The sequence below is a fragment of the Geospiza fortis genome, unplaced genomic scaffold, assembly GCF_000277835.1.
Source record: "Geospiza fortis unplaced genomic scaffold, GeoFor_1.0 scaffold196, whole genome shotgun sequence".
Classification (NCBI taxonomy): Eukaryota; Metazoa; Chordata; class Aves; order Passeriformes; family Thraupidae; genus Geospiza; species Geospiza fortis.
In genome coordinates this window covers 542,656-560,565 of record NW_005054487.1, presented here as the reverse complement: position 1 = coordinate 560,565, position 17,910 = coordinate 542,656, and the positions used below count along the sequence as shown (strand labels likewise).

Here is a 17,910-nt window from a genome sequence, read left to right as displayed (position 1 = left end):
TCTTTCAGGTAACTGGAGGATTTAAATATCTGCTGAGTGTGAACTTTATGTGCACTATTTGCATGGAGTCAGCCGGTGGTTAGAAATAGGCCATGAGAAAAGGACTGAAAGCTAGGAAGTTACTGTGGCCTTTTTTTCTCTTTCTCTCTTTCTCTTTCTTTCCCTTTCCCTTTTCCTTCCAAGTTGGTGAACTCAAGAAAGGTATGGCTGCATGATGGAAAATAAGCAACTCACAATAGTTTGCCTGCTATCTGTCCCCAGTTACAAAATGGTGAATTAAATCAATATTTTACTTAAACTGGAAAAGTAAAAAAAACCCCATTTGGTACTTACATGATTAATCACAGCAATAACAGCTGATAAGATTTTTCATTAAAATTTCTGAAAGTTGAGGTAAAGATCTCATCCAAATATAGTGATGTTCAAAAAGGAAAGCTAGTCATTGGCATTATTCTTAAAAATGTTGAGCTTGTGCAGTAATTACAAGAAAATAAAATGGTATTCATTGTGGACTGTGGTGAATCACTAATTATTTGCAAGTCACCACATAAAAAATTTTGCTCTATTCTTGTACCATCAGTAAGGTTGGAAGAGAAAGCAGATAATAAACCTTGTGTTTCACATCTTTTCTTTGTCTTCCAATTTGCTTTAAAAAACCCTAAAGAGCATGCACTTTGTGCAAAGCATTTATTTTCTCTGGGTATCACCCATTTTTGACAACAGAAATCCATATCCTTATCATCATCATGATATGGCATGAGCACATCTATGAGATGTGTCATAGGATAAATTCTCGTGTTGTGATGGCACTTTGATTTTCCTGCAAAAAAAATGCACATGTGAGTGTATTGGGAAATAGAGAAGCTACTCAAAACTACAAGAATGAAGTGAAATAACAGCACTGGAAAGCTGTCAGTGGTCTGCTTGTTAAGAACTGGAGAGTGAAAACAGCTCTGGCGATTGTGTCACGCAGAGGAGTTTTTGGGTGGTGAGAGGAAAAAGCTTAGGAAATGCCAAGTTTTCTCTTTGTTCTCGCAAGGAATGGATGGTTCGAGGTGAGGAGTGAAACCTTTGCAGATGCAGCAGAGTTTGGTGAACAGTTTTGGGTGGGTTTGGCAGGACTTTGAGCAGCTCACTGGGCAGGAGCTTTCTCTGCAGAGCCAGTGTCTTTGGGAAGGGCAGTTGGGTGGAACAGGCTGTGCCATGGTCGCACAGGCAGCAGATGTTCCTGTCCTGGCCAGGATGGGCAGGGAGAGAAGCTCTGGAGCACAGGGAGCAATCCCTTCTCCTTCTGACTGAAGATTTCCAGGCGCTCAGGTTCCTCCTGGTGGTGACATATTTTTGTTCTGTAGGGACTGTTCTCTTTCAAAAAGCTTTGGTGTTGTCAGCATTCAGGAACATGTAATCACTGAATGATTATGTGCAGGTGCTTTTTCAAGAGCTCTGGGTGTCAGGGGTGCACAAACCCAAATCTGACTCTGACACGGTTTCGAACTGAACATGTTTTATATTCTGTCTTTATATAACCTACATATTAATTATGAAACTTACATTGTTCTATTGTATACATTGACTTCATCCAAGCATGGATTCCTCGTGATCCCACTCAAACCTCTAACATAGTTTCTCATAATCCTTTAAACAATAATTTTATCTAATCACATCTAACAATTATTATATCGAATCCCATCTAACAATTATATCATTTATCATATGCTGACTGCACAGGTGCAGTTTCACATGATCTAGCAAATACAAGGCCTGACATTTCCCAGGGCCTACGTTTAACATTTTCCCAGGGCCTACTAAGCCTAAATTTCTTTCTAACTCCATGAATTTTCTGTGATTTTAAAATCTTTTACTATCAGTGTCACTGGCTGTGATGCCTTAAGGAGCTGGGACAGAGGCTAGATGGAGTTAAGGGGAATAAAGTGGATATTTATTGCGGCACCTTCTAAGGCCTCACCCTGGCAGTACCGGAGCCACAGCCATGGCTCTGCCTGGATGGCTCCAAGATGGAAGCAAAAGAGGGCTGGGTCACGAGATCTCACATTTTTATAAGTTTTAGTCCATTTCCATATTGGAGCTAGTTGTCCAACCTCAGCTCCAGCCCCTGCAGTCCCACCCTGCTTGTTTTTCTCTCTGCAGCCCACGGGGTTTGTGCTCTGGGGCTGAGATTTGGGTCATTTGTCCTTGGTGCCCAGCTGGAGCAGGAATTGTTTTGTCTCCCTGCTCTGTGCAGAGAGCTCGCCATCCCTGAATATGAAGCCTTACAATTACACACCAAAGCATTACAGAATGTGAAAAATATAAAAGCTAAACCCTGAGGCATCAGCTGTGTTTCGGGGTGCCGTGTGGGACAGCCAGACCCAGGAGGGGAGGATGGAGTTCCCATCACTTGGGGTTGAGGGACAGCATCTCCCTGGGCTTTGGAGGTGCCACTGTACATTTCAGGAACAACTTTTAGATCTTACATCAAGAAACCAGCTCCTGACATTGCAGTCTCTTCAGCTGTGGGGGAGGGAAGGTTTAGTTTTGGTTTTTTCCACACATATTACTGATGTATTTTAATTGATTCTGAAAACATCAGGACTGCTACATTCAGAGCTCTGGAAGTGTATTTTGGTCCAAGTTTAGGACTAGGGAAGCTATGAAGGCTGTGTTTGCTGCTCTGCTAGACCATCTCCCTCATCTATCTATTCTGCTTCCTACGTTTTTCTATCTTCTTTCCCCTCCTGTTGGTGTTCATTTTTTACTTCTAATCTATTTTCTACTCTCCCATGATTAGGTTCCTGCATCTGACTTCATGCAATTCTCTGCACTGTCCTTTTCAATTTCATTGTTCCACCTCTCACATCTTAAATTTGCATTCCTTTTCTTTACTTCATTATTCATTTTTCATTCATTTATTCAGTTTGCAGCTGTTCTTACTGCTGCTCTCTACCTTTTGCATTGTGAAGAGAAACGATAAATATTGTGTCACTCCATCATTCTGACTCCCTCATCTCCTACAGTCCTTGCCTTGTTACCAGACTGTCTGCTTATGTTAGCAGTTCATTTTCTCACCCTGTTCCTTTAAGCCCATATATCTGCAGAAGGTTACTTGACACTTAAGTGAATTCATTTTGCATTTCCAGGACTGTGGGACTGTGACTCCTTATTTCTGCTCAATTCTCTTTTCAATTCCATCATACTTCCCTAACATATTTTTCTTTATACTTTTTTTTTTCTTTTTTATTTTTTTTTGTTCAACAAGACAGAAAACAAGAATGAGAATCCTTTTGCTTAGCTCTACAGCTCTTACATTATGAGAAGTCTGAGCAAGAAAACTCAGTGAATATAGAAGTGAAAACAGAAAAATTTACTTCTTCATTGCCTTCAGTAAAGAAAGCAAACTTGCTTTTAAAACTGAGGGTGACCACTGAAGTCTTCCCTTGCAGGTTTCGTTCTCAAAAATATTTGACATAGAAACTTAAAATTAAAGGTTGCTTAAACTTTCTGAAGTGAGATCTTTGGTGAGAAAAAACTACTCTGAGCCTGTTTGAGGGGCTGCTTTAAGCTCGATTTCTGTCAGTCGCTGCCTTGTTCTCACTGCTCTGAAGATGTGTATTGGTGTAGGGAGAAGTGGCAGCGTGCAAAAGCCTCACGAGTGGGGACTTTCAAGCTTTATTAGAAGTCAGGAATTATTGTTTGAGGCTGTCTCGAGGGTGGTTTGATTTATTTTATTTTGTTTTTCCCCCCGAAAAGGACGCACCAACCACTGGTCTGCCATCATTGGCAGCTCCCACTCCAAGAACTACATCCTGTGGGAGTATGGGGGATATGCCAGCGAAGGGGTCAAGCAAGTGGCAGAGCTGGGCTCCCCAGTGAAGATGGAAGAAGAAATTCGACAGCAGGTACGTGCATTTTGGTGCTTACTTTAAAAAAAAAGTATCCTCTCTTGGCCTGTGAACAATTTGTCATTGGGAATGTAATTTTGCTGAATAGTTCTCAGTTTGGTGGAGAAGGAGTTCTGTGTGTCTTTCTTGATTCATTCTTACCCTGGCAAGGGTTTTTGTCCAGGAAAGGACAAGTAAGTGGGAGCATTCTGAACTTAGAAAATCTGTGTGCCATGTAGAGCAGAAATCAGAGGTGGCAAAGTGAAAATCACCTTTTCAGGCTTAATTGTGAAGACACTGTTCCAAAAGAAAACTTTGAAGACAGCAAGCAATACCCCTGCCTTAAAATAATGAATGATTATGTATCATTTAGATTCACTTTGCAGAGTGCTACATTTTGCTTCTTGATGAATTGCCTGATTTTGTGGTATACAAATATCTAAAGTGCTGTGCTCATCGTTTCCCTGCTCATCGTTATTTATGTGGCATAAGTGTTCTTTCCTTAATAATCCCTTTTACAAAGAAAATAATCTCTTCCTTAATGCTGAACACCTGCATGAAACCCTCTGTACTTTTCTTCACTTTCTCTACATTTGTGTGGATCTTTCCTATATTTGGCACTTCTGAGGATGAAGTCAGCAAAAATCAAAGCAGAGTTCAGGATGATATTGTAGGTTAATCATTCTCCCTTTTGGTAACTGCTGCATGTTAAACACACAGTATTTTGAGACCTCCAGGGTAGGTTGTATACAGGGTTACGCTGAGAGACACAAAAAAATTTCAATTATTTTTATATATAAACAGCATAAAACAACCTCAAAGACTGCTTTGAAAAAACTTATATAGCAAAAGGCTTTGTGTGCTAAATTTAATTTGCTTTCTTGTGATTCTTATGTGTATATATAATCATGGTAAAAGAACATCTGGTGGATTTGACAAGAAACTCCCAAAGCCAAGAAAAGTAAAATAAAGCCAGATTATAACTTAATATATAAAAGGGATAGAAAAGGAATATGAAGGGGAAAAAACAATCTCAATGTGGGATGAAATGTGATCATGGATACATTGCCTCTTTAAAGCATAATAAACCTTGGAATACCTGGAAATAGAAATAGGCCTTGGTCCTGTGCAGAAAAGTGGCTGGATTTTATCCCAGCAATATAATATAAACCCAGATGGATTAAAATTGTAGCACAGTGTTATACATACCACATGGAACCTACCATTTTTGCTGCTTATATGGGAAATCAAATATTTTCTTGTAGTAGGCCCTCGTGGAATGCAGAAAATCAGCAGTTTTGTATTGAGGAAGGTAATTTCTGTTGCAGTCTTGGTGAATACCTTATAAACAGGGGTTTGGCACATGTGATTTGGGACTGTACAAAGGCTGGGGCTTCTCCTGAAGCAGCAGGAGGCAGAGGAGGGTGTTGGGTGAGGAGCAAGCAGAGGTGCACTTGGGAGAGGTCAGGCTGAGGACTGGGAGAATGGCAGAGAATTTGAAGGCAATATGGGGAAAAAAATGAAAATCATGCCTCTGCTTTGTGGCTTCTTTGTCGTTATGTGCCACATATTTGCAATGAGGGGATGTGTTTATACTCTGGGTTTAAATCAGAGGAGATGGTGACTTTTAGAGTGCATCAAATAGAGAAATGGCCACAACTTCAGGGGCTGCAGAGATTGAACATGGAATTAGTGAGCATCACAGTTAATTCCAATTTTGGGATGTCTGATTGGGCCAGCCCTGGTTCTTCTGGGTCAGTTTATCCAAGTAATCAGCTGGTATTCTGCCTGGATCTTACCTAGAACAGTGCATCATGTCATCAAGTGCCATGACATTTTTGTTGAGTTTGAGATTTTTCTTTTTTTTCTTTTTAACATGTGCTTAAGCTGCACTAAATTTTTTGAGAGATTTTGAGGTAAAATTCTGCGACCAAAACAGCAGAGCAATGCCAGGAGCTAATTTGCTGACATTTAAGTCAGGCTGGTATTTTTCTCTTTTTAACTGCACTTTGTCCCTTGCAATATCCCCACCTGCCTTGAAATTTGTTAATGTTGTTTCCTTCCCCACATGTTGCAATCTACCTCAGGATCTCTTTGCTCCTTTTCCATTTCTTATTTTACCTTTCTTTCCACTCTCTGCTGTCCTACCAGCCTTGTGTTGATGGGAGGATGCAATTCATTAAAATCATTCTCCAAGCGGCTTCGATGGTTTTGAAAACACAGGAAAGGCAATTTTTGTTTAATTCTGGTGCCTGGACTCGGAGCTCACTCATTTGGTGCACTTGCTCCAGGGCCACACTTGGATTTGGGAATTTGCTGTGTGTCTGCTGAGTTTTGTAGGCAGTTTCTTAGGTGAGCACACAGACATATTTTGTGGGAATCAGAAAAACAGAAACTTCCACAAACATGAAAAGATTTGATCTGCAGCCTTAGAAGATGCTTAAATTGATGTTAAAACACAACACACAGACATTAAGCAGAAAAATCATAAATGTTTCTATAGTGATAAGTAAGAATATGCCTTAAGTAAGTAAGAAAGTGTTTTAGGTAAGATAGCAAAGAGTTTATAATGTAAGGGTGTGGTTGTTTCAAATAAGCTAAAAGTTTAGAAATTATAATAAAAACTTCTATATAGACATGAGCCAGAAACACATTAAATAAAAGTAGCCACAGTACAGCAGAAGTAAGTAAAGGTAATAATAGAAAAGCAAAATAAACCCTGTGACAACAGTCTATTGGTTTAAAAAGTTAGATATTGTCTTGTAACAAAGAAACTTGTAACTACTCTTAAAATGTGACCAACAGCTTACTCCTTTAAAATCTCACAGCCTCTAAAACTAATCTTATCTAAACAATAACTCATTCTTAACCCAAAAATAGTCCCATCCCTTCATTTCTAACAGTGATAATATTTATGTAACCAGCATCTGTCACTGACATTATCCAAGGTTTTATTAAAGGAAAAAAAATCTTACTATTTTTGGGTTTTATTAGCAGAAATCTACAGTGTATTAAACAAACAAATAAAAATAAAAGGTCTTTCTTTCAAGGAGCTTTGTTAAGAATTGTCTTAATAATGTGTCATTAAATGGAAGACCCTCAAGCATGAATATTTTGCATTCTGTATTTACCAGCTTCAGACAGGAGAATCTAATGACCCCGTTCTTCTGTGGAAGAATACAGCACTGCCTTACAAAACAGGTCATAAAATGATAACTATTCAGCTGAAATACTGAAATTACTTTTTAAAAAGATCAATCAAGATGAATCCAATGATGAATTTAGTTTAATTTTTATTCTTTTTTTAATTTTTAAAATTTGTCTTTTATTTAATTAAAAAAATCCAAATCAGAACTATTTTGTAAAGAAAATAGTTGACTTTTTAGATTGTCTTCAGCATCCTCAGATGAAAGCTGAGTGTGCCTCCAGACCCTTCAGAACAGCAAGTTCTGTTTTCCAGGAAGATGCTTGTAAAGTTTTAGACACAGGATAATTTGTGTGTGTGAATTGGAAGTGAAACCTGAAACAACAAAAAATTTCTATAGAAAAAATGATATGTAATTGCTATGAATCCATACAAACATTTTTCCTTACAAAATAGTCCTGATTTGGATTTTTTTTTAATTTAAAAAGAAGAGTAAAAATTAAACTTAATTCATCATTGGATTCATCTTGACTGATTGATTTTTTTTTAAAGTAATTTCAGTATTTCAGCTGAATAGTTATCATTTTATGACCTGTTTTGTAAGGCAGTGCTGTATTCTTCCACAGAAGAATGGGGTCATTAGATTCTCCTGTCTGAAGCTGGTAAATCACCTGAATTACAAAGAGGAACCTGCAGGATATTGATCACTTTTTTATTATAGCGCTGGGCAAATTATTGTGTTTACTGAAACAGGCTCAAAAGTTTGCTTTTTGAATCAGCTGTTATTGTGTGCTTAGGGAGGGTAAAATCTGCCAGCCTGGGAGGTTCAACTCAGGTGATTTGTGCTTGACAGAAGAGCTGAAAATTCTCCCTGAACCCTTCACCTCAGAGACCAGGAAACCCCTGACAATCCCTGGGAATTATTCTGGGAATTGCACTGGGAAAACTGGTATTTTTGTTGAAATAGTTCAGTCTGTGTTTTGTTTAAAGAAACTAAAAAATTAGTGCCAACATGGGTGGCTTGGCCTTCCTGGGAGGAGGGCGCTGAGAGAAGCGAAGGGAATTATATTATTTTGCCATGAACTGAAGCTGGTATTCCTGCTGCTGCAGAAGGAACTGGCCACCTGGGATGTTTCACCTTTGCCTGCCCAAACCTTCAGTGCGTGGCATCAACATCCCCACAGAGCCCCTTTCTCCTCAGTCCTCAGGGAGGGCATTTTTGTTCCCATCCAGGTTTCAGAGGCCTCTCCCTGTTGAAAAGACAGGAAAATGACTGTGGCCATAAAGGCTGCTATGAAAAGCACAGCTGCTGCCGCTCCAGGAGCCCTTCAGGTTTCTGTGTAAAGCCCACAGAAATTCACTGCTTTTGGACTTGGTGTAGCAGTGAAGTAGCAGGACTCTGTCCCAGCATGCTTTCCACTTTAGTTACAGCCTGACAGCATGGCTTTAATGGGGTATTTATTCTAATTCTGGACAGATCAAGCTGCTCGGTCGTAAATTGGCTTCTAGGCTTCTGTTTGCTCAGTCAGACTCCTCTGCACTCTGTGCATACACCTCTGCTGTGAATTATGGTCCTTTCTAATGCCTTTTGAAAAGGCTAGGTGCTAGATTTATCATGCTTTCCTTTTGGCAGATGTACCTTATATAATGATTCAAAATCTCTGGCATTTTGGTAATTAGAAATTTTGAAACCCTTGTATACCGTGCTAAATTTCATAAAGTATTTCTGCCAGAAAGAAATAGTTGTCTACTTATGTCATAAAGAGAAGCTTTATGTGCCAATAAATAACTCACAGAACAGGGCTCAGAACGCCTCTTCCAGGGGGGCTTCCATCTTATAATAAACTTCTGTTGGAAACTGTAATTAGAATGATTCAGTTGGTGTTGTTTTCTTTAAAAAAAACAACAAAAAATGTTCATCCCAGCTCCATTCTTTTTTAGTATCTCATGATCATAAAGATGCACTTCCCTAATAAGAAATGAACTGATGCTGCATTCTGTGCCACAAAACACCTTTTGCTAGTCTAAAAACCCTTGAAGATAATGACTCTTTCACAAAATTAGATTCTGACAAACCATTTTAAAGTGGTGCATTATTTTCTGGGCCAAAACGTGAAAGATTGAACCAGCTCAGCCAGTAAAAACTGAATAGAAAAATTGGACTCCTCTGAATGTGTCATTGTGCTGTGGATAAACTCTCAGTGGTTAGGGCACAGTCCTTGTGCCACAGTTGCTCCATGTGTGGTTCTTCTCTCTGTAGGGTTGTGAGAGCTGGCAGATGTAGAACAGATTTTGTACAAAATGTCTTTTTTATTATTGTGGTCCTCTCCCTGGTTTGGAACACCAGGCAAAATGTGATTTCGAGCTTTTATTTAGCCTTTGGTCAAAACTTTAGCAAAATAGTGGTTATTTAATAATAATGTTAATAATGCCTTTTTTCTTCATTTCTAATTAATCTTTTCTTAATTTCTAATTTTCATTCATTTATCTCTAATTTTTCTTCATTTCTAGTTAATAATGCCTTTTTTTCTTCATTTCTTCCTGCCTTCCCTCATGCCTTGTCAGCTTAAGGCTTTCTTTCTGATAATAAACAGGGAGAGATGATATGTGGAAGACTAAACCTTTTTTTGTTTTTTTGCTTTAATTTTCTGTGCTTTTAACAACCATTGCTATTTGATTAATCAATAAGGCATCATAAGTTTTGATTTTTCAAACTCCACCTTGTGAGCTCTCATCTTTCTGTGTTTTTAACAACCATTGCTGTTTGATTAATCAATAAGGCACCTTGATTTTTAAAACTCCACCTTGTGAGCTCTCATCTTGTTTAATGAATTCCAGAGGTTTCACACCTTTAACTTTTATGGGAGTCTTTGAGTTTTTGCCCTCTGAATAATTACCCAGTAATTGATATTGAATGATTTGCATAACCAAACAATGAGTTATGGTGTTAAGTTAGATCAACATTTAATTTCTCCTCCATTTTTACCTCAATTTGCCTTGCTGCTTATTTTCTTCTAATCATCACAGACCCTCCATTTCTGATAAAACAGGGAGAAACACATCTTTTCAGTAAAACCCACTAATCAGGTTCTCTTTGAATAAAAGATCTTCAAATATTTTTTTTTTTGCAGAAGACAGACCCTTCAAGAATAAAAAAGTAGGCTTTACTCAGAGACCCATCTTCTCAGTGAATTTTGATATTAAATTGTGTGGAAATGGGGCCTATCAAAATTCCTACCCTTTTTCCAATCTCTGTAGTAGCTGAGAGGCTCACCAAAGCTTGTGAAGATTTTCTCTGGCTTTTTGATATTTGTCTGGATTGCAGCAAAGTAATGCTAAGTGAGGAAGCACTTGCTCCTGATAGATCCATCCTTTGGGTGGCATGCAATAATTTCAGTTCTCCAGCACACAGACATGGAAGTCACAAGGAAATGTCACCTGTTTGGGACAATATGATTGGATTGCTGGACATCATTTGCTAATTTTAGTATTTTAAAATATCTTGCGTTTTCATTTCTTGCAGTTAGATCTCATCATGCTGTTCTGCTGCCACAGAATTATTACCTGTAGCAGATTCATCCAGTGGAAAGATGTGATGAAATGACTTTCAAATTATTTTCCTTCAGTCTTATCACTGCGGTATTTTTAAAACATGAGAATTTCAGATGATTCTTCATGTGCTGCTGATACTGAGGGACAGCAGAAGTTCAACACTCCAAAGGCAGACTTTGTTTAGGGAAATGAGTTGTGTTAACTGCAACTATTCTGGTTTGGAATAGCTGCTCTAAATCCTGACATTTGAGTGACTCTGAGGCACTCAGGAGCTGTCTTGCAGCAGCACGAGCAGAATGTTAAGTAACACAAACTGGAGAAGAGGCAACACCAATAAAATTGAGTTGTTTGCCAGGCATGCAGAGCAGATGGCTGGGCTCCTCCTCCTGTGGGAGACCCTGCCCAGGCTCCTGTGGACTTGAGCAAAGTCTGCTTTTAAAGGGTCAGAGTACCACTAAAAATTAAATTAAAGGGACAAGTCGATTTCCCTCGGAGTGCTTTCCTCTGCAGTGGCTGGAGCTGTAATTAAAATGCTGTGGGTGAGGAGCTGGTGGCATTCAGCTGCCTCTGAAGGAGATGCTGCAAAGGCTAAACAAGGGTCTGAACCCTCATTAGCAGCATTTGTCAGGAACCACAGGATCTTCTTTGTTTTCTCTCTTGTTGCATGGTAAATATTGTTCAAAGGAACAGCATGCAATAACAGCTGAGGCTGAAGAGTCCTACAGCTCATTTGCCTTGCAAATGCTTAATTATTCAGACAGATTTTCAACATAAACAAAAACTAAGGAAATAATCCACAATGCAAAGACTGTCATCCTGGGATGAACTTTTTTTGGGGGTTGTTTGCTTAGGAACCTCAGTTCAGGACTGTCACTCTTTATCAAATGCTTATTTCCACCTAAAATTCAGCAGAACACTTAGAAAAATACCACGTACAAACATCATCCATATGAACATTTCTTAGCCTGTGTCCTTTTCTAAGACAGCTCTTCTCAAAATACTAGACCCCAGAGACTGATTTGAAATTTATTTACTGCATTTCATGTTCCGAGAGCAGAAATGTTCAGGTATGATGTTACATCTGTATTAATATGTAACAGATCAACTGGTTCAAGACACAGAACAGGGAGGATATTCATAAGTATTAAGTGAGGTTTTAACTTTGTTTTCCTAGATTGCTTTTCTGGCCTGAATCCAAAAGGACTCTAATGTGTCGTGGTTTCTGTCAATCAAAACCAGAAGCAGGAATACTTATTTTTAGTACGGGGGAGAGGTTAATGTTGTTGACTAGTCTTTAGCTCAGGAAAGAATGACCTGCTTGCAGATTGTGTGTTTCTTTGAAGTTCACCAGTCAAATATGGATGGAAAATAACACATCCATGAATTTAGGGGCTGGAATATCTGCTACAACTTGAAACAGCTTCAGGGGTTAACACAGGGCTGGGATGACAGTGTCTGATTTTGTAATTAACTGCTGGTCACAAACTCTCTCGATTCCTTTTAAAATGATGTTTGTGGATTCTCCCTCAGCTCTCTCCTTGAAACTCATCTCAGCTTATTATATTCTTGCTTCAGCCAGTGAATTCTTCAAAAAAATGCCCTCACTTAAATAATAAACATGATTTATTTTAAACATAAATAAAAATAACTGCCCCCCTGGCATGGGGTGTATCCTGCTACCCCAGGAACATTCTGTGGAAAAAAGGCCATGCAGAAGTTACTGGAAAGGAGACAGGAGTAGAGAGGGTCCTGTGCAAGCTGTTCCTTGCACTGACACACACATCACTGTTTGATGCCAATACTTTAGCGAATGATTTAAAAGATTGGGCTCAAAAGTAGGTATATTCGTAACTATTCCACAGAAAGTTTGTTTTCAAATAAAAATGTGGAAATTTAAGGGCGATATTAGGCTGTAGCACAACAAGGAAGTTGATTCTCTGCCTGGATAAACACTTGAAATGTTTATTTTCTTTTTGAGTGAGAAGAGGCCACCACTTTATCTGGAGCTGTCTCAGGGGTGTTTAAACACCTTAGACCTTACCAATACAGGAGTTCATCAAGCTTAGACAAATCAGTTTATACCTCTTAACACGGTTTCTTCTATAAAATACTCCTCAGTCTTAGGAAAGGAGAAAAAATGTAGCTAAGAGATTGCATGAATTAGTCTATAGACAGAAATGGAATGCATCTTAAAATTGTTGTCTGCACTATATTCTCCTGTGAGTTGGCAATAGTAAGTTAGATGTTGAGGATGCAATGATTCTCTCCTTTTATAACTGAGTCTTTGAATACTTTCAATACTTTTAGTGCATTCAATGCTTTAAAAATATCTTTTTTAAGAACAAGTATCAACAGAGAGAACAGATTTTTTTTTTTAATTCCATTTTTGAATTCTGTTGAAATATGGAAAGAGGAAAGAAGAAAGAGTTCATGAAGCATTTTTAAATTATAGACTTAATTAACATTTGGGCTCCACGATTAATGATGTTATTTTAATTCACAAGCCAGATCAATTATTGGTATTATTTGTAGGTTTGGGGCTTGTTTATTGAATATCTGACAGATGCACCTGTAAAGCAAGCAAGAGTTCAGAAAGAGTGAGTGCATTTGTGCCTTAGGATGGTTTAAATTGATTGATATGAGATGGGATTTCAGTGCTCTTGTTGGGATATATATTCCTACATTAGTTGACAGTAGAGGGATAGAGGAAGAGAATGGATGATTTCTTGAAGATTTAGTTTTCAGCATACCTTAATCAGAACTGCCAGTTTTCTGTGAGGGTGAGAGGAGTGAAGACAGGGAGAATGGGCAGTCATGGGTTTGCAGAAGGTGGAAGACAAACCCTTGTACTCCTAATCCATTTTGACTCATATCCACAGACTGTGGTGCAACGTTTCTTGTTCTTTGCACCTGTGCTTCAGCACATGAAAACGCAACATTTTAGTGTTCTTCCAAAACAATTCAGTTTAAATACTCAGCTGTATCATTGCTGTTACTCCACACTCACAGCTTTAGTTTCTCACAGCACTTTTCAGAACAGGTGAATTTTTTTTGCTGGTGCTCCTCCAGAGCTGTGTGCAGTGCTTTCTGCTGAAAACTTCACTATGTGATTTGTGCTTTTAAAACAAAAACCAAAGGAAGAAATAGATCTTTGTCATCGTCAGCTAAAAGCAATATACACAAAGTGGAATGTGTGTGCACACAAATGTGTATCATTTACAAAGGCCTCCATGGCCATTTAGTACATATAGTTTAATGTTTAGGCATAAGGAAACGGTTTATAATCATTTTCTTATCCATGTAAACTACATCAAAAGTCTGTAGCTAGACATAAAAAATGTAACCAGATCCACGAAATCTGCTTGAGCATCACTAGCTTTTCCACTTTCATCAATCTCTTGTCATTGATCAGTATACAGCCATGAATAGTTTGCTTTCTGAAACCCAAGATGCACACATCTCCCCAGCCTTTAGGTTAGGAAAGGCATCCAGGCATTTAAAACAATTATTTGCCATTGAGGTTTATTGCTATGTCTCCATTTCTCTTTGGCTTATAAAAATCCACAATGCTGCACAGAAATAAAAGCTCTTGGTTATTTAAGCTATGTGACAAGACTTTGTGCTGAAATACTCAGGAAACAGCTTGTGTTGATGGAAAAGTGAAAAGCGATTTTTTTTAATGTATAGGAATTTGAATCCCCCACACAGACCTTCTTAGAACTGTAGTAGGGAGGCTTTTTCATTTTGCAAATGGAAATGCAATTTTTCTATGTCCCATATAAATTCACTTTAATTATCACTCCCTAAAATTAAGGCTTGCTATGTTATTAGTCAAATAAAAAGGTTTCAATTGACTTATATAGGAAAAGAACTATACCCATGGTAGACAACTATTCATAAGATTAAAAAACCTGTCAGTAAATTATCTGTCAGCTGCCACTTTGCATATTTCCTGTTTCTTTTTCTCTCCCCATAAAATGTTGGGCAGAATTAGTGCACATCACATCCATGTCAGTGATGTTGCTGTTTCTTAATTCAGTCGGGAGCCTCACAGGTGATGTATCCAGATCACTGTGGCTCCTGTAGACAAATTCAGAGCAGGAAAAAGATGCGGAGAGGCACTTTACAAGGACATGTAGTGACAGGACAAGGGGGAATGGTGTCAAACTGGAAGAGTGAGTAGGTTTGGATTTGATATTGGGAAAAATTCTCCATTGTGAGGGTGGTGAGGCACTGGCACAGGTGTTGCCCAGAGAAGCTGTGGCTGCTCCTTCCATCCCTGGAAGTGTCCAAGGCCAGTGGTGTCCAGGGTTGGAGGGGCTCTGAGCTGCCTGGGCTAGTAGAGGGTGTCCCTGCCTGTTGGAACCCTGGTTACCGAAAATTTCAGACTTTCTGTGCTGACAGGCACCCCAAGAGAACACTGCCTTTGACCTGAGGCAGTGGAGAAGGTTTCCAAAATGGAATGACAGAACTGGGATTGTGGGTGTGGAGTTTGAATAGAAGTGTGTGATATCACAAGGGGGGGAAACGTAGAGTTTAAGGGTTTTAAATACAGTGACATATATAAGGCAAGATGGAGGTTTTAGGGTGGAGGCTGGTTCCTTCTCCTCCTCCTCCTCCTCCTTTTCTTCCATGGGTTTGGGTGGTTTTGTGCAACTGGATAAAAAAGTCCACATTGAAGGGCAGGGGTGGTTGGTTATTGGGTTAAAAGTAAAAATAATTTAGGTGTCATTTCTTAATTGGACAGTTTATCATTAAAAGGCCTTGTAGAGAGAGAGAGATGGGGCTCCATTTTTACCTTGTTAGAGTGAAGTGCTGCAGAGCTCACAGTTTGTGAGACTGTGACACAGATAAGAACTAATAAACATCTGAGTCCCAACAAGAAATTCCATCTCACACATTTAATCCTGACCCTGGAGAAAAAAAAAGAAGATAAAACTTGACACCTGCCCATGGGAATGAGATGATTTTTACCATTCCTTGTAAGTGACATCATTCTATGGAGATCAGAATCCAGAGTTCTCTGTCCTGAGAGCTCCTGGAGAGGCATCTTTCCCTGAATTACTGTATGTAGTATCAGTGCTCTCTTGGTTCATCTGAGAGGCTCCTCATCACTTTAATCACTTCAATCAGTTCTTCACATTTTCACAGCTGGCCCTGGGATTTTACTTGGAAAATTCTGTATATTTTTTCCTTGGAGTTGGTGTGTGGTTTTGGGATGTACTGATCTTTTGGGTTGGGTCAAATCATGTCTCCTGACAGGACAGAGGTCTAAACCAAAATTACTCAAGAAGCTAAAACCTTCCCATGTAAAATTCAGGTCGTCATTTCAGGGTGAAATTCCAGGGGAGACAAGTGTCCATGTTTGTATGGGATACTGTGCTTTCAGTTAAGCAGGATCAGAGTTTATTTATCTTTTTTTACCTGTTTTTTTGACCAGAAGTTAGTGTCTGATTGTTGTGTAGAATGGTGTTTATGCTTTTGCAGTACTTTCAGGAGAAATGCCACTCTGTCTCAGCCCTTTTGCTACAGTGCTAAGGAAAGTAGATGGAAAAGTTCATTTTCAGTGAGCAAAATAAGGAGAAAGCCTGCAGTGTTCCATAGATACAAGTTGTTTTAAGTGCTTGTCTTTTGAAAAGTTAATTATGTGATTGCTGCATTACTTAAGAGCTGAGAAGAACATATCTGTAATGAGCAGAATCTGAGCAGATTTTTAATGCATCTCTTTCAGCTCTGCCTGTGGCTAGGAGTGCTTATTGAGATGTTCATTTACAATAGATTACTGGTACTTTTTTAAAGTACTTTCCCACTCTCCATAATTGATGTATTAGTATATCCCCTAAGCATATTTTCCTCCTCATCTTTACTCCATTAAGATTAAACAGAATGGTCATTAGATCATAAAGCAATAAAATATTCACTTTGCTACTCACTGCAAAAAAAGCTGTCAAATATAAAGATTGACTTTGCCTTCAGGTACATTTTTAATGGTCCCTTAAATATAGCCCTGAACCACTGCAACACACAGTAACACATGAAGAACTTTCTTCATCAGGGGAATGTTTATCTTAATTAGGTGTCAGGCCCAGAATTTTTTGCTTAGCCCATGCTCTTCTCTGTGAGAGATTTTTATCCAAGGTTATATGAATTCATGACACAGTTGCAATGCAGGTTAAAATTAGGGTGACAATTTAGCCTTTATTGCTTGCTATACACTTCTTAATAGGTTTTAATTAAAATGTCAAAGATCATATAGAAATATATATGTATATATATTTCTTCCTCAAATAGCAGTGGAGAATATGAGTATGCAAAAATATGAAATAACCTAATTTTCAATGTGCAAGCATAAACTGCATTTGCAAAAGAGGTGTTCAATCATGAAACAAACCCCAGATTTTATGTTTAGAAATTTAGGCTTGCAGAATGGTGTGTGTTTCCCTTACTGTAGTTCCTCCTTACTTTTCTCCAACACTGTCTTCTTCTAAGGGACAAAAAGAGAATGTTATAAATGGTAAAAGCAATTTTCAAAGGGCATCTAGGCAGACATAGGATGCTTCTATTTTTGTAGTTGAATGCTAACAGGTATAAAATACATAAAATACATGCAGCAGCATAACTGCAAAGCTGTTCTTGTCAGTAAGGGTCATATTTACTACTCACCCAGCTGGATAAAATTTGGTGTTAGTGACTGAGTAATTATTATCAGGAGAAATTGCAGCCAGATTTATTTTATTGATTATCTCTTTATTAATATTGTTGTGGCTCCAAAGTCTCAGTGTTCCCATACATTCTGAAAAGTATCAATATTCACTCGTTTTGATTGTTACTGAGTGTGAGATCTCTCAGTCAGTGCTGTTTCTGGGCCACTTTTTTTGTCTGCCCTGAGATTACTGAAGTAATTAACAATTTGCTAACACTCAGAATTATAATGAAAAGCTTGGGGATCTTTTAGCTTATGTTTATTGGGTTTTTTTAAATGATGCTGCTAGTGTCTGTAATACTTGAGGTTTTCCAAGGGAAAAGCCCTTTTCCCCAGAAGCCTGGCATGCTACAAAGGCATTCTGTGATTTTATTTCGTCGGAGATTGTCTTGGGAATGGTGATTGTGAAATTTGATCCTTCAAGTAAGGAGGGGTGTCAGCAGGATGGCTGCCTTGGACTTGTGAAGGACAGACCTTGGCCTGTTCAGGAGACTGCTTAAAAGAGTCCATTTGGAGGAATTCCTGAAGGGCAGAGGAGCCCAGGAAGGCTGGATATTCTCCAAGGAGGAATCTCAAAAGGCACAAGAGCAGGCCATCCCCTGTGCTGAAAGATAAGCTAGTGGGGAGCACCA

At 38.7% G+C, this 17,910-nt stretch overlaps 1 protein-coding gene across 1 annotated transcript in view; it reads left to right on the top strand.

Moving 5' to 3' along the window:
• SPON1 (spondin 1) overlaps positions 1–17,910 on the top strand; it is a 168,322-nt gene that overhangs the window by 52,969 nt on the left and 97,443 nt on the right. Inside the window, exon 6 of the mRNA XM_005428489.2 lies at positions 3,748–3,896. Within this exon, the coding sequence (XP_005428546.1) occupies positions 3,748–3,896 (149 nt within the window). The remainder of the gene's footprint in view (positions 1–3,747; positions 3,897–17,910) is intronic.